Source organism: Petromyzon marinus, chromosome 49 (genome assembly GCF_048934315.1).
Source record: "Petromyzon marinus isolate PM22_M1 ecotype Great Lakes invasive population chromosome 49, UKy_Petmar_22M1.pri1.0, whole genome shotgun sequence".
Taxonomy (NCBI): domain Eukaryota; kingdom Metazoa; phylum Chordata; class Hyperoartia; order Petromyzontiformes; family Petromyzontidae; genus Petromyzon; species Petromyzon marinus.
In genome coordinates, this window is record NC_133715.1 from 11,310,337 (window position 1) to 11,332,588 (window position 22,252).

The 22,252-nt window shown below is 45.2% G+C and overlaps 1 protein-coding gene across 3 annotated transcripts in view; it reads left to right on the forward strand.

Moving 5' to 3' along the window:
• Nucleotides 1–22,252, forward strand: part of TRAPPC10 (trafficking protein particle complex subunit 10) — a 32,121-nt gene that overhangs the window by 5,434 nt on the left and 4,435 nt on the right. For 2 of the 3 annotated variants that reach the window (XM_076074692.1, XM_076074694.1), the window contains exons 5-23: nucleotides 354–549; nucleotides 2,055–2,166; nucleotides 2,869–3,116; nucleotides 4,769–4,915; nucleotides 6,461–6,575; nucleotides 7,699–7,793; nucleotides 8,619–8,710; nucleotides 8,959–9,099; nucleotides 10,404–10,510; nucleotides 11,435–11,766; nucleotides 12,230–12,415; nucleotides 12,568–12,709; nucleotides 13,268–13,426; nucleotides 15,263–15,495; nucleotides 16,155–16,255; nucleotides 16,959–17,103; nucleotides 18,582–18,842; nucleotides 20,572–20,728; nucleotides 21,680–21,883. In XM_076074692.1, the coding sequence (XP_075930807.1) occupies nucleotides 354–549; nucleotides 2,055–2,166; nucleotides 2,869–3,116; nucleotides 4,769–4,915; nucleotides 6,461–6,575; nucleotides 7,699–7,793; nucleotides 8,619–8,710; nucleotides 8,959–9,099; nucleotides 10,404–10,510; nucleotides 11,435–11,766; nucleotides 12,230–12,415; nucleotides 12,568–12,709; nucleotides 13,268–13,426; nucleotides 15,263–15,495; nucleotides 16,155–16,255; nucleotides 16,959–17,103; nucleotides 18,582–18,842; nucleotides 20,572–20,728; nucleotides 21,680–21,883 (3,173 nt within the window). The remainder of the gene's footprint in view (nucleotides 1–353; nucleotides 550–2,054; nucleotides 2,167–2,868; nucleotides 3,117–4,768; nucleotides 4,916–6,460; nucleotides 6,576–7,698; nucleotides 7,794–8,618; nucleotides 8,711–8,958; nucleotides 9,100–10,403; nucleotides 10,511–11,434; nucleotides 11,767–12,229; nucleotides 12,416–12,567; nucleotides 12,710–13,267; nucleotides 13,427–15,262; nucleotides 15,496–16,154; nucleotides 16,256–16,958; nucleotides 17,104–18,581; nucleotides 18,843–20,571; nucleotides 20,729–21,679; nucleotides 21,884–22,252) is intronic. The other variant, XM_076074693.1, reaches the window with a different exon arrangement.

Below are 22,252 nucleotides of genomic sequence, written 5' to 3' on the forward strand. Positions count from 1 at the left end.
CATCATTAATCTCTTGCATCGCTATCGTCCTTTCTAGCCCGAGCGTGCTTTTTTTTTAGCAGTCATTCTCTAATTCATGTGTTCCTCTTTCTGTCTCTCATTGTTATTGTAAGCATGAACCTCGTTTTCTTTATGCACATTTCAGCTTTGGTTAAATATTTTTTGTCTACATCTATGTTGCTTATTTGTAAGTCTGAGCATACGTTGATTAAACATGTATCTCAATTCGGTGCAATTGAATCGTTACGTACGAACAAGCCAGACCCTCGTGTAAGAACGGTCTCCTGACACCCGTGCGTCTCCCCCCTTTGCCCCCTGGGCCGCGGCGCCGCCGCCGCCGCCGCCGCCTTTAGGTGTGTCGTGCTAACCGACCCCCTGCGCGACTCGAGTAAAGCGCAGGAGTCGTGGGCCTCCTTCGTGGCGAAGCTGCGCACGCTGCTGCTCATGTCGTTCACGCGCAACCTGGGTCGCTTCGAGGATGACATGCGGGCACTGCGGGAGAAGCGCACGCACCCCTCTTGGAGCTTCTGCCACTACTTCATGGTGCAGGTCCGTGCGCGCGGGGCCGGGTGGCGCGCAACGGTCAATGCACATGTTGCCCTCTATTAATCCAACGCAGACCATTCTATCACATATAGAACGGATTCCTCTTTTCTTTGAGCAGAGATCACTGTTTATTCAGCTGTCAGCCGTTCTTTATACAACAAAAATGACTTTTTAATTTAATACATGCCACTAATTAATCGAGTGCAGGCTTATTTATTCCAGCGATTACATTAGCATCTAAAGGCAGATGACTGGATTCCATAAAATAGGTTCTTGGATATTGGGTGTAAGCGTTGCAATAACTTTGGGATCTAGCAGTAGGAAGTCGGCAAGGGGGAGGTGTGGTGGCTTATCGACATGAGCTGTTATGACCACTCAACCCTGATATTGTTAACTACTCTTAGAGACCCGTGGCCTTATTTACATGGATTGTTTAAACAGTTCCATATGTCAAGATATATTGTTTGCAGATGGTTGTTAATGGAATGGTTTGCCTGTTTAAATGGGGAATGTGGCAGAGTGTGTGTGTGCATTTATGGTGCCGGCCCGGGAGGGCTGTAGCGTCGTGGACAGCACCGGGTGGGTTGCTGTGTGGGGCCGGCTCTAGAGCAGCACGGCGTGCGATGCACCGTCATCGTGTACACCCCGTAGGTGGGTGTAGTACCAGCCCTAGCGGGGCTTGGTGAGCGCTGGGCTAGCGCGGGCACCACACAAGGGGGAGCGGGAGAGTGTCAGCCCAGGGACAGGGTTGCCCCGGGCCATGGCACTCTGGTTGACTCCGTAGACACGTGATTTGAAGTGTCCACAAAGGAGGCCCCAGGTGGGGGGGCTAGGGGGTGATCACGTGTCCAGGGAGAGCTCTCGAGAGGGATCGAGAGGGAGCTAGAAGGCTCAAGAAGGCGGGCGGGGCCAAGGGCGGAGCAGGCCCCGACCCGGGGGGATGTAACGCGGGTCGCTGAGAGAGACCCGGAGTCTCTTCGTTCTACTAGCTGGAAGCTCCACGTCGACGTGCTGGAAGCTTGTCGACGTTGGGGTCCTACCCTTCGTCGCTGTAACTCCTACGTATAGTGCAGTTATCTGGGTGGTCACCACTCTAGGCTGTATCTGGTAAAGGGGCAGTTACCCCTTTGTTTCTCCGTCTTACAATAAATGTGTTGCCTCTAAAGAATAACGTCTGCGACTCAGTTGGACTCACTCCACATTGATTAATACACTCGGCTACACTAATGAGCTCGGTGACCTGTCTTCAATTGCCGGCCATGAGGAACAACATCAGTGGCCTTTGTAAAGTAATACTCAGCATAACATGAATACCTGATAAAGTGTCATGGTCAACATTGGCAATCGGGAGACAGAGGTGACCGGACATTTGTGGTGCTGGTTACACGACCGCCCGTGGCATGTTAATATTAGTGCTAATAGGCAATCGCTAACAGCACTTATTACTGTGGGCCGGTCTGTGAGATTAAATGGGGATTTGTTTGTCCTCTTCGCCTGCATGCTTGCAGGAGGAACTAGCGTTTGTGTTCGAGATGCTGAAGCAGTATGAAGATGCACTGGTGCAGTACGACGAGCTCGATGCTCTCTTCACTCAGTACGTCGTCAACTTTGGTGCCGGAGGTAACAAGTCTCGCCCCATCACCCCTGCGGGCTGTATCGCTCTTGAGTAGTCGGACATAATAGATGCATATTATTTGGGTCTTTCGGTAAAATCACATAGATAGGTTCAAAGAAAATAGCAAAAAACAAAAACTATGACGTTTCGATTGCAACACAAGCGGTCATCTTCACGAAAACTTTAAGTCAAGATATAGTAGATGCAATTTACTGTAAACATTTAATAGAAGTGAGCATTTTGGATAGAAAATTGTTCCATGGTCTCATTGTATTGAATGTCAGAATAGCTCCTATCAAATCAATAATGGAGTGTCCTTATGCAAGATGGTGAAATTTGTTCAACTTCACATTGGTGAGGCTACATTCTGCTCTTACAAATGCAGGTAATTTGTTGTAGTTTTTTTCTGAAAGTTTTGGGCAACCCATTGATCAATTGGCACATTTATATGTAGGGTAAGGCCCAGACAGCAACACAAGTTTAAAATAAATTATATCGGATCATTTTCACGAGAGTTATTTTGACCATATTTTACAGATTTACAGACAGAAGGACAGTGTTAATACGTGAATACTTTCAGCCTTATTGGTAAGCATTAATCAGGGTCCTGAGAATCAGTGCAGCGTTCCTGGACACACGGTTACATTCATGGCACCATTCTCATTAACACCACGCGGACGCATGCGTGCTTGTGCGTGTTTGTGCAGACACCGCCGATTGGTTGTCAAGCTTCCGTCGGCCAGTCAGCAGCTGGGTGGGCCTGGCACTGTGGCGGCCGATCGACATGGGAAAACGAGAGGCGGTGCAGACGGGGCAGGCTTCGCTGCTCGATCTGCGCAGCTACCTATTCTCGCGCCAGTGCACGCTTCTCTTCTTCCTGCAGCGGCCTTGGGAGGTGGCGCACCGGGCCCTTGAGTTGCTGCATAACTCTGTGTTGGAGTTGCGCATGCTGGAGGTACAGCACAAACGTAGCAGCAGCAGCGCTTCACGTGAGGTCTCGGCAGCCGAGTATGCCATGATAAACCAAACGTGACTGGTCAAGATCCATCCTTATATGACTTGGCACCACAGAATACTGAACACATTAATTGTTAATCATTAGTGGAATGGTTATTGTCTCTTAAGGCCCGTAACCACATCACCAGAAATGCACCCAATCTCATCAGGAGTCGCAAGATAAACAAGGGAAAGTGATTTCGATGGGTGACCACCATATACAAAAGAGATTGTTATAGGCTGCGGACTACATTTTGGCCAGCAGAGGGCACTGCAAAAAATAATTTGTTTTACTGTACTTCTATATGCCCACATCTGTGCCACCCCACTGTCACTAACCTGTAATGACCAATGTATTGATGTACAATCAAATAACCCCAACGACCTTCATGTCATTGGGAGGCTCTCATCGAGCAACATATTGACAAAAGGGCTGTATATATACATTGTCTCTAAGATTGTTTTATCCAGTGGAGTTAGTTTACCAGTAATATACTGCTGAGATGTGAATTTGTCGTGTAAAAAGAAAGCGCAATGCAAAAACAAATTGGGTGCTGTATTATTTCCAGCAACAGGATTTAGTGCAGCCTCTACGGACTTGACACTTCCCATTGATTGTTGACTTGATGTGTCATGATATAGATGTAGTGTAGAGTCTTCACAAAGGTGAGGCGGCATATCCCCGTGATATCACCGCCATGCCCCAGAGAGCCTCCATGGTCATGTAAACATGGCAAGAGAGACACAGAGACAAGACAGACAGGTATAAACACAGAGAAAGACATTGAGAGATTCATAAAGACAGATAGAGATGTATGGAGAGAGATGCACAAATAATGTAGGGGCTTCTAAATAAGTAAGGGGGGCCCTGTGTGCATGCACATGTAGTACACAAAGACTGTACTTAAATACGTAGAAATGAGAAAAAATAAAATTACATAATATACAACATTTCGATTGCAACACAAGCAATCATCATCAGGTAGAGGAAACACAGCCGCAGATATATATACAGACCTTAAGTAGAGGGAATTAACACAGATATACCAGGGGATACAGAGAGATGGAGCATCACACTAAATCAAACAGGGTTTAGCAAAATTTGGAAACTATATAAAGCAACACAGACGGTCGGTTAAAACACAACGCATGGTCTGGTTGAATACACTATTTCAAAGATTGTTAAATTGTAAGTTGAGTGTGAAATTTAAGATAGTGATAGAATACATACCGTAGAGAGACCTATGGGGGGAGACACGCACACAGTTAAGAGGTAAAGCAGCTCTGTACCCAGGCCAATCGAAACGTCGTATATTACGTAATTTTATTTTTTCTTATTTCTATGTGACTTTACCGAAAAAAACAAAGATTAATTCCTGCAGTCACGAAAGCACCAAATCGAGACTGTACTTAAATGTCTATAAAATAAGAGCTCTTTTTTTGTTTGTTTTATTTAATTAAAATAAATAGTACAGAGATATATTTAAAGAAGGCATGTTAAAGGAACATATTTTTTTTTATTTTAGCGATTCAACAGATCCCGTTATCTTTATTATGGTCTATTAAATCAATGTAGTCTCCAAATCATATTGCTCACATTGAAATTCCCAGATCCAAATGCCAGTGGGTGCGGTTGATTGCTGGGTCTACATCAGCTGCCTGGAGGTGCTGCAAAGGATCGAGACGTTCTGCGACACCAACCAGAATGACTCGTTCGCTGCTTATGCGGCCGGGCTGCGGGCATACGCACGGGAAAAGGTGGGCATCTTGCACACTCAATTTTAGAGTATTTGGCTGCTATGACGTTTCACGTGATAAGCTATGTCATTGAAATATCATTCGTGACCAGGTTGCTTCTAAAAAAAAAAACCTATATAGCTTAGTGGGCCTTACCTGGTAAAATTAAATATAGTTTCTAGTTTAGTTAAAATATATATTAATCCCAGAAACCAGGATGCACACATTGTGCAGGCCTTCATGCAATGGGACATTGATACTTGGTTATGAAGCTCTCAGACTAAATGTTTTGCTCGTGATTTTTGTGTTTTCAATTAAATTCAGTGCAAACTTAGCCTAGCTTTAGAGGAACGCTTTTTGAAGCCCTTTTTATATTATGGAACACAAACTGGTTGTAACTGTCTTCACTGGAAAATTAGTATAATAAAGGTGGAATTATTTTGTAATATTTTTAAGTGATAAATAACTTAATATTATTGCTCATGAGTTGTTTTGTAAAAATATTTTATTTAAACCAGCCTATTTGCTTATAATGTAACAATGTTTTCTGGTTACCATCCACAAATAATAATATGTTTTTGTTTATCCAAAAACATATTATGGTGTTTCATGACCCTTTTCATTAGATGCCTGTTTGGTTATTTAGTTGGTATATTATGAATAGTTTCCAGACCAATTGTGGTTTCCATAACAATGTTTAGCCCTTTGTCAATACACTGCTGGATGAAGCCCACCTCCCCATGTAATGTTAGTCATGGCGGTTGGGTGTGACCATACTTCATTCTAATAAGTGTGGATTGGTGAATAGGGAATTTACCATATTCTTTGGTTCTTTTGGTAAAGTCACATAAATAAAAAAATAAAAAGTGAATAAAAATACAAAATAATGAAAATTAAATGAAGTCAAAATAATAAAAAACTAAAACCAATAATGTAGACTGTAGCCTGGTTCTTAATCTGAGTGAGTGTACTGGCAGTATATAATGTAGACTGTAGCCTGGTTATTAAGTTTGGTGAATGTACTCCCAGTCTATAATGCAGACTTGCAATGATTATTAAGCTGAGTGAGTGTACTGGCAGTCTATAATGTAGACTGTAGCCTGGTTCTTAACCTCGGTGAGCGTACTGGCAGTCTATAATGTAAACTGTAGCCTGGTTCTTAACCTCGGTGAGTGTACTGGCAGTCTATAATGTAGACTGTAGCCTGGTTTTTAAGCTTGGTGAGCGTATTGGCAGTCTATAATGTAGACTGTAGCAATGTTGATTAACTGTAGACTGTTGCAATGGTCATGACTTGATTTGTGAAAAAAAAGTCTACATTATAGACTGCCAGTACGCTCACTCAGGTTAAGAACCAGGCTACAGTCTACATTATAGACTGCCAGTATGCTCACTCAGTTTATTAACCATTGCTACAGTGTACATTATAGACAATAAGCCACGGCTCTATGCTTGAGATATATAAAATCAACACAAATTCTAGTATGTGCCATGCTTGCTTGCAAATGTGCATGTTTGTGTTTAAACAAGCAAGCTTGTGCTACATTTATGCATGTTTACTTACAGCTCCAAGGCCTGGGCTCTCTCTGTGGCCTTATGTCTCCTAATGGCCCAGACTCGGAGGAGCTGAACCGCACAGTGGACCTGCTGGCTGGCCTGCGGGATGACGACGAAGACAGTCGTAAGATGGAGCATGCACAGGCTATGGATGACAGTTTATGGAGCACTCCCTGGCAGCGTTGTTTCATTTACACTAGGCTACAAGTAACACCGTTTAGTCAAATGTCAGCAGTCACTGTTAATCAGCTGTCCCTGTTAGTCTATACAAATATATTAACTGGTTCCCATCATGACAATGTGGAATATTCACCATTGACTCAGGACCAATAGCAGGGATTAACATCATCAGTGCCTATTAGAGAATGGGGCCTCTGATCTGTGTTTATTCAATAACAGTTAGGTGCATGGGAATTATTCTGTAGTTCTGGAGGTAAGCAGTCATTGGGGCCTATGCCTAAGGACAAAGGGCTCCTGAGTAGGCTATTAATTTATGGGGCACAGCAAATGGCGTTCTCCATATCTGAAATTTGGCGTGCAGATGCCTTTTTGGCCCCCTACGTTCCCATACTCATGATACTCGAATTCCATTTTTTAAATGGTCAATTTTAAGATGTATTGCCTTTTATCCCTCTGTGGGCATCTGCATGATCATAACCACTTGCAAAGAAAATTACCTACTATTGTATGAACATTCACAATGTATTTGCTGTTTGTAAGCAACTATAAGAAACACTACTTGGGGTAGTTTAAAGTAAACAAGAGTGAAGCTTTGATCTCATGTTCTTCAAAGGACCAGAAACTGAACTTGAAATTCAGCAAAACATTTAACCAGGGAAGGCTATTTCTTGCCATAAAAAATATGCATTTCATGCAATGGGTTTCTGCTGTAATGCTTATCTCAATCTATCAATACCTGTCTGATGCTGTATATCTATCTCATGGGAAAACATGAATTAGAGAGTTACTTTTTGCAAGTAAATTAAAAATCCTGTTGGTAGGAATATTTCAGACTTAAAGAATGAGATTAAAGATGTGGGAATACACAAGCAATGGGAACGTGGTAATGAGGTTTAATTCTAAAGTATTTACACATTTAATAATAGCATCTATACTCTTTGGATTTATGCAGTCACGAAAGCATCAAATCAAGAATAGCTTCTATGCTCCCACATACTGACTATTATGCCTAAGTAATGGAGCTCATTTTATGTCATTGTTTTTTGTGATTAATTTTGTTTATTCAGTTGATTATTTATTTGCAGCAAGCAACATTAACAACCCTGGAAAGAAGCTAAGAGAAGCCCTGTCTTCAATGGAAGCCTATGAGAAGCATTACATGGTATGGGATAATATGAACGCATTGTGATGTGCAATCATTATTATTACAATTGCCGATGAGCAAATCAGCCAGAATCCAGTGTGGGTCATGGGGGCTATCTGACCATACCCAAGCTTGTCAGATCTCAGAAGCTAAGCAAATCTGAACCTCGCTAGGTGCTGGTATGGGTGACCGCCATGCATAAAACTGGTGGGGATTCTTTTCAGCAGAGGGCAGTGCAACAATATCCATTATTGTACTGTACTATTATCCAATGTATATGCTCCTCGCCCTCACCAACCCATATTGACCATCGTGTTGAAGGGTAGTCATAATTCCCTCATGACCCGCACCGCATTGGGAGATTCTCATCTAACAGTGGATTGACAAGCATGGCTGTACTTGTAGATCATTAATACTGTGGAATGATGTTTTAATGAGGTGAAGTGTTGCGAATGACCATGTGTCAATGTATGTCCTTTGATCTTTGTGATTGTTACAATGCTCACACACTCATCGCTAATTGTCTCAATTAGGACACTGCAGCAAATGGATTTGCTGCCCGTTTGGTGCATGCCACGGCTTTTGGCGTTTAAGCAAGCAAGCATTGTCAGAGCTAGTATGCTAAATATATATGCTGTGTATGACGCATTAGTATAGATAAAATGAACTGCATAGAGCTCATTTACATAAGGCCATAGTTTCCATTTTTGTACACAGCTCCCTTTGCCTTGGGATCTTGTAGTTCCCTTTGCAGACTAAGTACTGGCAGGCAATACCTCTCGAAAAACGCACCTGTGAAGGTTGGCGTGAACACTGAATGTGACCGTGTGTGACTGCTGACAGGAGCTGTCGGAGATTGCAATGGGGACATACAAACACATAGGGAGGATTCGTTCAGCCCGACTGATAGGCAAGGACCTGGCGGAGTATCACATGTGAGAGCCCACACTGCTTCATGCACGCAGTTCCGCACAGCAAACTCATGTGGCGGTATCTCCCATCATCTGTGCTGGTTATTTTGTTTTTTTTCACTGCATTTTTTCGGGGGCAACTCGGGTTTGTACGATTAAGACTCGGCCGTAAGCCCTGCACCCTCTGCTTGAGTGCAGGGATATGTGGATCGTCTACATTGTGTGTGTGCTTACTGAGTCTGTGCCCCTTTGTGTATGTGTCCGTTGTATAGGAGAAAGGGGGAGCCGCAAAAAGCCGAGGCATTCTTGTATGATGCGCTGAAGACATACCGAGACGAAGGCTGGACGCTGCCCGTCACACACACACGCAAGCAGATTGCCACTTGCCAGAAGCAACTGGGAAACACCACCAAATATCCTCGGTCAAGGGATCCTACCTGCAGGACTTCATGTCTCTCGTGTATTTCTATATTATACTCTGCATGGCGCATACTGAATACTATATGCTTGACACTCCTACATCCATTGTTTTATAAGGGGGTGTTTGTAAGGCAGCAGCCTGTCTCTCTCTCTCACCTGAAGACGGTTGCTTGTGTGGCGATCGAAACGTCGTGATCTATTATTTTTCTACCTTCGTGACTTTACCGAAAGAACCAAAGAGTATTTATTCAGATACTTCGACACCAAAAATTTACCTTGGACATAAAAAAAAAATTCATTGAAAAGCAGTTGGACACATTCCAAGCAGGATTCTTCTAAACAGCAATGATGTCCATTTATTTAGTAAAGCCTCACTGAGTGTTATGAGTTTTGTCTCACTGTTAATACAATTCCCATTCGGGAGTTGAGTTACAAATATCTAAATATATAGCACCACTTTGTTAAGAGGTTGTCCTTTGCAGAATCCGACCCCTGACAAATATTCACCACTATTTGAGGGCTGCTCATAAAGATGCGGACCACCCTACACTCACTTGAGCAAATTGGAACTCTATTTCCATTATCCCAGAGGAGAATAAGTTTTTGGTCCCTGTGATTTAAATTACCTATCGCCAAATTCTAGGGAATGTGCCTGATTTATTTAGATGTCAACCTAAGCAGGGTTGGGCTTGGAGAGTGCTTGAATGGGAGTAACCATAAATTGAATGTTGTAGGCAGCTGCACAGGTGTGTTATCAGCAGTGGGAAGTAGTCAAATATGATTTTTGTGTTTCACTTTTCTCTAACGTCTATGCTGCCCACCTTAAACCAACTCGCACTCACCAGTGTGGTGAAGAATGGAATAGATTACCCCCACAACCCCTCATGGCATGAGGCCTTCATCCAGCTGACGATTGACAAAAGGGCTTTGCACATGATTTATCATGGCTTCTATGCATTGGTGCCCACACAGGTTGCATCAAATTCAGTATCTGGTGTTTTTTTTTACTTTCACGTTTAAAAATTAGAAGCTAAAATGTAATTCTAGATTTAAAGCTTCCGTGACTGCAAGGATCCATACTATTTGGTTCTATTCGGTAAAGTCACGTAAAAACAAAAAATTAAAAATTCACGACGTTTCGGCCACAACACAAGTGGCCTTCATCAGGTGAAGGGATCAGACTGTCTAGAGGACAGCGCTGGAGTGAAATGTAACTTAATGTGTTTTATGCAACTGGTCTCATGGCTATTTAAAGCCCTACCATTGAGGGCATAATCCTTAACAGACACTGCTGCACATACCTGGAGATGTGCAGCCTCCTGGCCAGTGATCTGAACCTGCCTGTGGATGAGAGGGAGTCTTACTTCAAGGAGATCCTGGGGTCCAGTGGTGCAGAGGAACATGGTGAGTTCAGATGTCTGTGCGTGCGGTGGGCTTAGCACCCAAGTGTTTGCCTAGGGGTCTCGCCAGATTGCACATGGTCAAACGCATCTCAAAGATTCTTATATTTCAGCCAACAACCTTGTCAGGATACCTGTAAAATTATTACGTGTAATTTTTGAAGCGCAATCTGGGACGTGCCACTGCAGACTGGACACTTGGTTGTGTTCCTTCATACTCTGAAAATAGTGATGAGCCCCATGTAACTCGTGAAAAATGAACGTCCTCAGAGCTGGGGTAGGCCAAATAAAGTGGTTATTTTATGATTTTACAATGCAGAGTCGGGTTTAGTTGTGGGTAGTTGAACCTAGATTTGAACATCGGATCTCAGAGTTGCTGGCTCAATGGTCTAACAACGCCATTCTAAGCCCCTATGAGACGCGTCACGATACACATCAAGTGCCTTGGCTTGAATTCATGACTTTATTAGTGCTGGACTCGGTGGCTGTAACACATCTATTTGGCCTGGCTTTCTTTTAAACTACCATGTTTACCTCAAAACTATTTTGTTTCAAAGGGAGATGATTACTATATTCGGGTACAGGAATGTACACATACATAGTGTTTATTTCTCTTTACCCGATGGGCTACATGATTAGTGAGCCCATTGTAATAATCTTTGTCTCAACAGAAAGCTGGGTGCTTTCTTTCAGAACTGAACTTTCCACCAACCAGTTATATTTCGCACCTGCAATTAGCCCAGTTGGCTATGTACGGTGCGAAAAAAATTCTATATACATACGTATTAAAACAAATAAAATTAAACACTTCCATTTAGATGTAAGGGGCAAAGTAGTTGCATCAATAACTAATCCACATTGTGTCAAGCGGGAGAAACGTCGCAGTCAGCCCCATCTATCTGCCTTGCTGTCGTTTCGGGCGGTGCAGGCGAAATCCTCCTGCCTCTTGAGCCGGTGCTGCAGCTGTCGAGCGTGCGCTTTACCCCGGCCTCTGCGCTCGTCAACCTCAACGGCACGCTCGTTCTGCAGCTGGTGCTCGTCAGCCGGCTTCCCACCAGTGCCAACTCCACCGCCATTTCCATAGCGCTTGCTCATGAACCGCGGCCTGGTTCCACCGCCGCCACCGGGGCTATCGGCAGCACGCCCCGTTACCCGGATGGGCGAGTCGTGTTCCCGGGAAACGCGGCGACGGACTTGCCCGTGCGCCGGCAGCTCCCGGCATTGATCGACGTGTGCGAGCTCAGGGAGAAAGGCCCACAGGTGCGTTCGTGTGGCACCGCCCACCGGGAAGTCAGTGTTGCAGGGTATTAGTCGAAACCCACTGTGTTGTTGGATGAAGTGAGCTGTGGTGCGCTGGTGTCGTAGCTCACACACCAAACAATACCCCAAATTAAGTTATCGGCTAACAGGAAGGTAGTTGTATGGGCCTTTCCCATCATTGCTAGGTTTCTAATAAATTGAGCACTAAGGATGAAGACTTATGATTAAAGTTATCCTGTCTCATCTGCTATAGCTCTTACATTTGATCCTACTGCATCCATTTACTTATTTTATTATGTCTGTGGCCCAAAGTTCTCAGCAGGTTAGTCAATCTGAAAACAGTATGAACACCCTTGGCCCCTCGATCCTCGTTTGAGAAATGCTAGAGTAAAAAAATCACTTGAACTTAGCCTGGTTTCTTGTTGACAGCAACTAACGAGAGCCGTCTTGTCACTGCCCATAGGCGGATGCCCCACTGGTGTCAAGCGGCGTCGTATGCCGCAACTCGCACATGCTGCTGCGCCGTCAGGACTCCAACACGTCCTCAGGCCGCGGTGCTGATGTTACGAGGGAAGAGGCATCACGCTCGCTCAGGGCTGCTGGCGTGCAGCTGAGGCCTGGAAAAAACACCGTCACCCTCTCTGCCGTGGTGAGAGCAAAAGCGCCATCGTGGAAGTCCTCTACAGAGTGGCTCGCTTCAGACTCATTTAGGGCTGATCAAGCATTGGGGTGGACACGGTATGTGGGGAAGTCTGTGTTGCCACCGAGTGCTTCCCTCCCTTTCTCCCTGCGCTTCTGCAGGTCACAGAGTCTGGCTCGTTCACACTAAGGCAGCTTTGCGTGCAGCTGGGCCGCGTGCATCTCCTGTCACGTCGCCTCTATCCTCCACTGCAGTACGACGTCTATTCACAGGAGCCACAACTCAACCTGCTGCCCTCGCATGGTGCTGCCACACAAAGACAAAGATCCCCCATATAGCCTGTAACGGACTGTAGGGGCAAGTGCTGTTAGCGAGCACCTATGAAGGCCGGAACGGTACACGAGGGGGTGGGTGGCCAGCACCACGCCCGACCGCCTTTGTCTCCCTAGTGGCGATGTTTACACACCGCACCAGGTACTCATTTGAGGCTGAGTCGACCTAGGGGAGGCCCGGGACCGGTTCAGATAATCGTCACTGGTGTTGACCGTGAGCGGGAATCGAACCCGGGTCGCCAGGTTCATAGCGCAGCGCGCTAACCGCTACACTATCGCTCCCCACACACACGCACATGCACACGCATACAACACCAGCCACCAGTCGCCATTAAGTGAGAGTGACTTCACACCGCTCGTGCCATGAAAGGCAGCCTAGTGTAATGATGGCCTCGCTACTACCTCGTGCGCTATGCTGGCTTTAATAAGTGCTCAGTCCTTGCTCCAAAAATCTGCGAAAGGCTATGCAGGTGTTCTTTGTTTTTGTAAATGCTTGTGTGCATATGTTTTGTTGGTGCACGATGAACAGAGCCACTGCTAGCGGGTGTGCCACAAGAGCTGACTGTGACCGTGAACACCGGCTGCTACCCTGTGCGTGGGGGTGACGCCTTGCAGCTCAGCCTCCCAGCCGGGCTGCTCATCCTTAACTCTGGCAAGAACACGGCACGCATCAGCACCGATACTGGCGGTAAGGGCTTTGGGGGATTGCGAAATGCCGCACGATGTTTGATTTATTGCACTGCCACAGCTGCACAACATGGATACTGTTCAAAGGATTCCAAAGAGATGACTGTGTACGTGTGTTTGTACCAGTAGGCAGCCCGACCTACTAATGGGGTCACATGATACTCACCTGACCCTCACCTCCTCGTACCACATGTACTCGGCAGACACACATACTAGACACTCACCACATACTCACCACTAACTAGACACGGTGCACTCAGCACACACTTACCAGACACTCACCGATCACATGATACCATTTACCAGACTAACATTCACCAGTCACTTTTACTGACTTAATAGACACCTGACCACTCACCTGACACTCATCACTCACCTGCTATTCTACTCTTTGGTTCTTTCGGTAAAGTCACGTAAGTAGAAAAATAATAGATCACGACGTTTCGATCGCAACACAAGCAATCTTCATCAGGTGGGACAACCACAGCAAGAAAAAACTGCTGAAGTAGGCGAGAGATCTGCCGTGGCACGAGGTTATATAGTAGGCCTCGGCAGTAGGGGGGGAGAGAGAAGGGGGGGGGGCAGAAAGTGGACCCCGTGGCAGCACCCGGGTCACTGGAGTAAAGTGGGCCACCGCAGCAACACTGGAGAGATTGGCTGCAGGGGGGGAGAGAGAATTGGGGGGGAGGAGGCGGGGCCAGAAAGTGGACCCCGTGGCAGCACCCGGGTTACTGGAGTAGAGATCGGAGAGAGATGAACAGAGAGAGAGAAAAAGACACATAGAGAGTCGGAACCAATACCATCACTTTGCCATACTTAACAGGGGTTACCAAAAAGATTTCCAAAATCTTAAACAAATACAAGATCCAGGTTCGTTTCAACACAGTACACAAAATCCGTGATTTGATCCCATCTGTAAAGGATGTGATTCCTGACATGCAATACCCGGGTGTCTACGAACTGAGTTGTGGCTGCGGCAGCAGTTACATTGGGGAAACGAAACAACATGTCTCGGACCGCGTTCGCGAACACAAGGCAGATCTGAAACACGGTAGGACCAATACCTCTGTCGTTGCTGATCATTGTTTTAACGCAGTGGGCTCGCACGAAATTGACTTTTCCAAGACGAAGGTACTCTGCAAACCCACCGGCTATTATCAGAGATTTGTTCATGAAGTCATCCGGATATATAAACACAGACACAACTTCAACCGAGATGGGTACAAACTGAGCAATCATTGGAAGGACGTTATTAACCAGGTCAAGTCTTAACTGTGATTTTTCCATCCTACCTGCCTATGTCAGCTGTTATTTCCGACTCTCTGTGTCTTTCTCTCTCTGTGCATCTCTCTCCGATTTCTACTCCAGTTGCCCGGGTGCTGCCGCGGGGTCCACTTTCTGCCCCCCCCCCTTCTCTCTGCCCCCCTACTACCGAGGCCTATTATATAACCTCGTACCACGGCAGATCTCTCGCCTACTTCAGCAGTTTTTTCTTGCCATGGTTGTCCCACCTGATGACAATTGCTTGTGTTGCGATCGAAACGTCGTGATCTATTATTTTTCTACCTACTTGATTTTACCGAAAGAACCAAAGAGTATGGATTTCTGCAAAATCAAGATGCTTCAAATCAAGATCTTACCAGACATTCACCACTCACATAGTACTGACAAACGTAGTATCATTAGTATCACAGGCTGTACGACAATGCAGTACTATATAAGTGGTGTGCACAGAGTGCAGTAGTGTGTGACTGGTCATGGTTTATTTGACTTGTCAGAAGTCTTAGGTTGTACTTGAGTCAAAATTTAATACTGTCGTCCTGTCCTCCAACTGCAGAGGAGCTCCCGGATGCCGTGTTCACGGTGTCTCCCTCGGAGCGCATCGTGAGCGTCAACCTCCCCGCTACGCCGTGCTACCACACTCTGCGCTTCAGCCTGCGCGTCGCCTGTGCACTGCCGCTCGCCGCGGCCGGCGGAGCAGACGGGCAAGATGGAGCACCAGCGGATAAAGTGGAGTCACGAAAGGCGGGCGGTGGTGCTGTCATCGAAGCAGACGTTCTTGATCAGAAGGCAAGCCAGCATGTCAATTGTACCTGTGGATGGCTGCGAGGGTTTTAGGGTGGTGTTAAGATTCACACATTGGACTGAGGTCATGAACAAATTGCGTATGTGACAAATATCATCACTCAAACGTCAGAGGAAGGCTTCTTTGTGAACACTTATGAAGACTCCCAAATGTAAAATATATAAAAATATAAACATTTTTACATTTTGATTTAAAGCTTTCCTGACTGCAGGGATTCATATTCTTGCTTCTTTCGGTAAAGTTATTTTATTGTTTTCCTTCTACGTGACTTTACCGAAAGAACCAAGAATATTTTTACATTTGTCGAAATATATTTTACTGCAAACGGTGCGAGTGTAAGTGCTGGTATTGGGTCCTATCATGGCCATTTATGATACACATGTTATGGAGTAGTGGGGCCACCATCACACATGCCAGGCCACCTTTGTCTCATCACTGCTCGTGTTCCTGATGGGTGAATTCGTCATAAACATTGTCACAATAAACATTAAATTACATACAAGAAAATTCCAGATATCTATTAATAAAGAAACCTTCCCAGTAATGGAGTGAATGTGGTATGCTGTTGGGCTGTATGTATTTTATCTGTGTTCAATCAAGTCTAGGCTGAAATGTTGCTAATTGACAATCTCCTCCCTGGCAGATCTCTATTGACAGTCCCTGGTCCATCTACTCCACGATCGTTCCCCTGGCATTCAAAGTTCCCTTCCGTACGCGGCACTCTCTGCTCACGGCTGGGGAGAGGTCAGTGGAGGCCACGAGCTCACTTTGCACAGCACCACCATAAAGATAAATCAACCCTGGTATTAGTATTAAAAATACCCTGCTTCTAACTATTCCTAGCCCTACCATTACCCCTGTGTTTAATCCTGTCCCTTTGGTTCTTATCATAACCAAAATGTTAGCTCTAACCCTTGCCAAAATGTGTCCCTAAGCCCTTGTCCATGGTTCTAACCTGAGTGAAGAGAACTCTAATTCTGTAATTAACTCCAGCCCCAGTCTTAGCCTTTAGATCTGGTCTTTCTTCACCGATATCTTAACCCTAGTCCTAGCCATAGGTTTAATCCTAATTCTTTCTCTTGTCCCATCCTATCTACTCGAATGTCTAACCCTTGAAAGTGTCGGTGTCTTCAACCGCATTCCTACCCTTGTTCTATCCCTTCCGCTACCCCTATTATCAATCTTGACCTTTTCTTACCTCTTACTCAATTCCTAACTCTATCTGTAATTCTAGGTCTAGCCCTTGCCTTATATTTAGCTCTAACCCTAGGCTACACAAGATTATATCCAGTAGGGAATTCTAGCTAAAAATTCACCAGTGGCTGTGCAAAATAAGAGCACACCAAATACGATATTTGAATGGTCACTGATGGCTCAAACAGCTCAGCTTATCCAATCTAATTATTGCGTCTGCTTTTTTTTTCTTTTGTGGTTTAAAAATGAACAGAAAGTTTGTGCAGGTGTGCCTGAGCAACATGACTGAGGTCGCGTTCGTGTTGCGCGACCATCATCTGGGCGATGTGACGACTCCTGATGGTGATGACGGCTGCCAGAGTGCCCAGCTGAAACCTGTCAACCCACTGAGCCACAATGTAAAGGGTGCTATATAAATCTGAAATAGAATAGAATCCGAACTCCACACAGCACCGCTCTGTTACCTTTGTTCTGTGCTGGTCAACTGTACTTCTTAAGTCCGTTCGCACTTCAAGACTTATTTTATACTTATGTGAGGCATAATAAGGCCATCACAAAACCAGTCTTGTCCATCAGCCATCGTCCCTCCCAAGTCTTCTTCCTTTTAACAATCAATATTACATTTCGATTTAAAGCTTTCGGTACTGCAGGGATTCATCTTCTTGGTTCTTTCGGTAAAGTCACGTAGAATGGAAATAAAATAATAAAAATAAAACAATACAATTCTCACGACGTTTCGGCCACAACACAAGTAGCCTTCCTCAGGTAAAGAAAGAGAACTGTCGGGAAGACAGCGCTTCAGTGAACACTGCCAAGCTTAGCAGCGTCTTTTAAGCTGGGTGGGAGAAGCAGAACGCCTTGATGAAGGAGTTTACTTATCAACAGAAGAATTTAGCATTGAAGTAGCTGTGTTAATGTGTTGGATTAGCAGGATGTTAAAGTCAGAAATTAGCATGTAACTGGGAGATTAGCTTAATGTTAGTGTGAGGGATTAGCATGTAACTATATCGGAAAAAGTGGCGGTTTCTTTTTTCTTTTCAACGTTAGCACCACGGAAAGCGACGAGCTTTGTTCAGACGGACGAGTCCATCTATGCTCGGAACGGAGGAGGGGGGAGAGAAACAGCCACGATGCGCTGCTCTGTCCTGTGTTGCGTTACAACTATGCTATAAACTAAACTACTATACATTACAATATACCTTACAATCTAAACTACACTGTATAATATCGTATACACAGCTTTTGGTCCGACTACTACTCTAGCCCTCCGGCAAGCTGGACCTAGGGGAGGCTGACCCACCGCTGGCACCGGTGGGTCTTCGACCACTGGCCCGTCCAGACCCGGCCCTGAGAAGGGCGTCGGGCTGAGGGAACTTCAGGGTCCTAGCCTGCTGATCACTGGTACCACACTGAGCCCTGGCCCTCAGAAGGACGTCGGGGCTTGGGGTCCAGGATCTCCTCTTCAGGCGGCTCCACGGCTTCGGCTTGAGACCAACTCCCCGCTGCTCTCAGGAGCCCGCCTTTTATACCATTTCCCACCGAGGGGCGGGGGTTCCGACGGATCACAGATCCCTCGCAGGCCCCTCCCCACAGGAGAGGTGCTGGTCACAGGGAGCCCAACAATCTGTGCTTGTTCGACCCCACTTTCTGTCTAGGACCAGGGTTCTGGGGGATCCCACACACACACACTTCACAGCCTATACCCCTCAGGCGGGGTCTCCATCAGGGTTATGAATGACCCCGCTCTGGTAGTTACTGTGTAGCATGTGCGTGTTTACAGAGTGACCACCACATCTCTGCAGAACCTGAAGCTCATTTTCTCAGTCGTGACGTCGACGTTGGAGACTTAACAAAGCCTCCTCTCTCGTTCCTGCAGGTTGTCCTGGGCGGGCAGAAAATGTGGTTCGTCTGGGAGCTTTTGCCTACGTCTCCAGCCACACCACTGCGATGCCACTTCTCTGTGGGCTTCTGGCCGGAGGAGGGAGCCCCGGGCAGCCCCTCTGCTGGCCATCCGAACCATGACAGTCCCCTTGAAGACGTGGACAGCGCCCCTGGGGGCCCTCCTGGTCCCACCACCACAGCCGCATCCGCTGAACCCAGCAGGCACCGCTACGAGTTCACGCTTAGTGACTTTAAGGTGAGACGAAGGCTGTGTCTGGATTGTGTAGAGCCTTAGGCAAGATACCACTATTGAGAATTAATACTCGAGTCCGGGTTATATTTTAAATGTTTTCAACAGCAAGAGGCACAGGGAATGCAAGAACCAGGGTACGTGGCATCCAGACGACATGCAAAACAAGTGTATAAAATTGAGATCCCCACATTATGATCTAGGAAACAACAGACGAGCAATAGAAACGAAAAAGGACTAAAACAGAATAGAAAGAGCTATGAAAAAGATAATAGGAGAGGGACAGTATGTACATAATACGGTGAAGGGTTGTCACGTCAGGAACTAGTCAAAAACAGGAGACAAAATAGTCTCATTAACTAAAAGTGACCACTAACACTTGTATATTTTAAATAACTCCTTATAATGGAATTGGCCAGTGCACTACCCTCTTGAAATGGTCTTTAGAAGTTAAGGATTCTTTTGTAAAAAAAATTATTCAAATTTTCTGCAGTGAAATATCATTTAGGCCTACTGGTCTATGGGATGTTCTGATAAATATTTCGAAGTACATGTATTTTAATTGGCACACCTTGATGAACAGATATTGGTAATTAAAATGTCAGTGGCTTCTCACCTTTTTATCTAAACTGCAAACACGTGATTCTCAAACGGCTCTCACCCAGCTAAATAAATTACAATTAGAAATTAAATGGCTAAATTAATTTGCAAGCTTTATAACCAGATGAAAGCTCATTGGGGCAAGCTTTCTTTCCCAGAGAGATTGTGAATAAAACAGAGCAATATAAACAGAAGGGGCATTAAAAAATGATCATTCACAAATTATAATTTAGTAGTAGGTTGCCTAGATGCTGCATTTCGTAACTCTAGCCCATTTGTTGGAATAGATGTTCATGTAAGGAATCAAAGATGTATGTAGAACTTATTTAGCACCATACAAAGCCAACTATGGTAATCGGAGGTACGATGGTTTGGGGGTGCCAACGCTGTTGTCATCAGTCAAAATCATCCGTTGTCCAGCAATGATAAATCATGTGAAATGCACAATTCATAAGAATTCTCAATGCACCATGTCTAAAAGTAAATTTGCATACATAGGCTGACTGGTTACATACCTCTAAAGATAATTCGAGTAGATTTTAGACAACAAAATATAATCGATACCGAACCGGACTTTTTTATTTATTTATATTGTTAGATTGACCTTGAACATCCATATTTTCAATTTCAACTGTAAAGTGCTCATTTCTTGTCAACTAAACTTCAACAGTCTCCTGGGATGTAGACCTCCGATGGCTCATGAACACTGGGCCTGCTGCTAGACATGCAGGCGAGTAGTGGAGGACAGTAACTTAGCTTAAACCTCTTAACGGTGTAGGCCAGCAAGCAACAGGTTGTTTTTCCACTGCAGAAGTCGGGCCGTTCCACCGACATCACATGACACGCAATGAACAAGTTGAGTCACATATAGGTGATGCTGTTCTCTCACCGAGTAATAACTGATGTCACATGCAATATACACGTCACTAGCCCTGCCCTAGCACTCAATAGGTCGTATTCAGATACAGACATTTTGTGAGGCAGATTACTGTTGGGTTCCGGCTCAGCATGGCCAATAGCCAGTGAAATACCATCTGTACCACGAGGGCCTCGCTCCTGCTAGGCTCGAATGTGCAAGTGTAAAGTGTTACAATCCTGTTTGTAGGTATCTCACACCGTTTCCTATGCACCACAGACTCTGTACGTGGTTCTATCTGAAGTGCGGCCACCTCCTGGCTTTGACGCATGCCGTATGGGCGAGCTGTGCTCACTGGATGTGAGCATTACGCGGCTACAGAGAGGAGGCGCTGCCACCGATGAGGAAACCCCGAGCAGCCAGCTGCTCTACCAAGGTGAACGACACAGCTATCAGGGATATTTTTTGTTCGATTGAAGCTCTTTGAATTGAAAAGGGCCCCCATTGTTTCGATGGAGCGCTCTTGCCAGTAACATGTCAAACCCAGCAGCATTTGTTTAAAAAGTCTAACTCTGCTGATGAGGCCCAAAATGTCAAAACCTGTGTAGTTTTCATCCTTAAAAAATGCTGGTGGAAATTGGTCTGGAAAGCCATGACTAAATATTAATGCATTTATATTTGGGGACAAGGAACAGAGGTCTGTTTATATATGAAGCTTATTGAAGGATGCAACCCAAACACGTTAGGAAAATCATGCATATACATGGATTATAAGAAAAAGCATGTCTTTGGAATTATTTCATTAGCACAGAATGACGAATAACTGTCATGGCAAAATGCTTTTGCATATTTGCAGTCCTTTCTCTTGTCTCCAAAGTTTTGGGCATTTTCTCAACCCAGGATAAGCATGTAGTTCACCCACTTGGAAGTGGGATGAGTGTATCTCAATTTAATTTGAGTTTATTTGATTTGTTACATGGATCCCATTTAGCAAGTTACCCAGCTATTTTACAAGGGAGATCTGTGGTGCATGTGTACAGCAACAACATAAACATCAATATTGCAGAGAACAGTACAGGGCCCTTAAGGAATACTGCAGAACTAATAAACAATGTATTTGATGGCCATAAACGAAACACACCTGAAAAATAAAAAGCTGCAAGAGGTGCCAGAAAAAGTTAGGTGCATGTACAAATAAACTGTGTATTTTAGTCAGTGACAAACACATACAAATAAAACAAAACTGCATCTAACATTACACATCTGGTCATAGCCACCTACAGCAGCAGGGTCAGTGCCAGTATGAGGCAGAAGAACTGGCATCGGGATTGAGTTTAATTTGGAGACCGTGTCCTCCTTGATCCACCTGTCCCTTGCCCCCTTGCAGTGGCTGACAACTGCAGCAATTGGGCTGTGTGTGGCAAGAGCTCGGGGCTAGTTCAGCCTGCTCCCCGGCCAGGCACGACCCACTCCCTGCAGCTACAGCTGATGCCGCTATTTGCAGGGAAGCTACCCCTGCCCGACGTGAGGCTGGCGCGGTTACTGCCATCGCAGGATGCACCCGCCCCTCCCTCTCTGCACCCAGACAATGGTGAGGCCAGCCCTGATGCGAACACGACCGTTGGAACCCCTTTTGTCAGAATATTTATACTGGAGGAATACAATGAGCTATGAAGCTCTTTTTCAAAATGTCCAGTAATTTCACATGTCAAGTAGTCTTCCCAACCATAAACCTAATACAGTGTCCTCAAAATACTGGGTAAACCTGTGGCTCATAGCAAATCAACTCGTGATGACAAAATAAAATGCGATATCCAGTAATTCCATCTAACAGATGAAAAAAAATGTATGATGCAGTGTCTGTTCTCATTGTCCTGCTCTATAAAAAACAATTTGGGTTTGAGCTGCTCTAAAATAACAAGGCCGTACACAATATACATGCAGTGTGGTAATGTCTTGG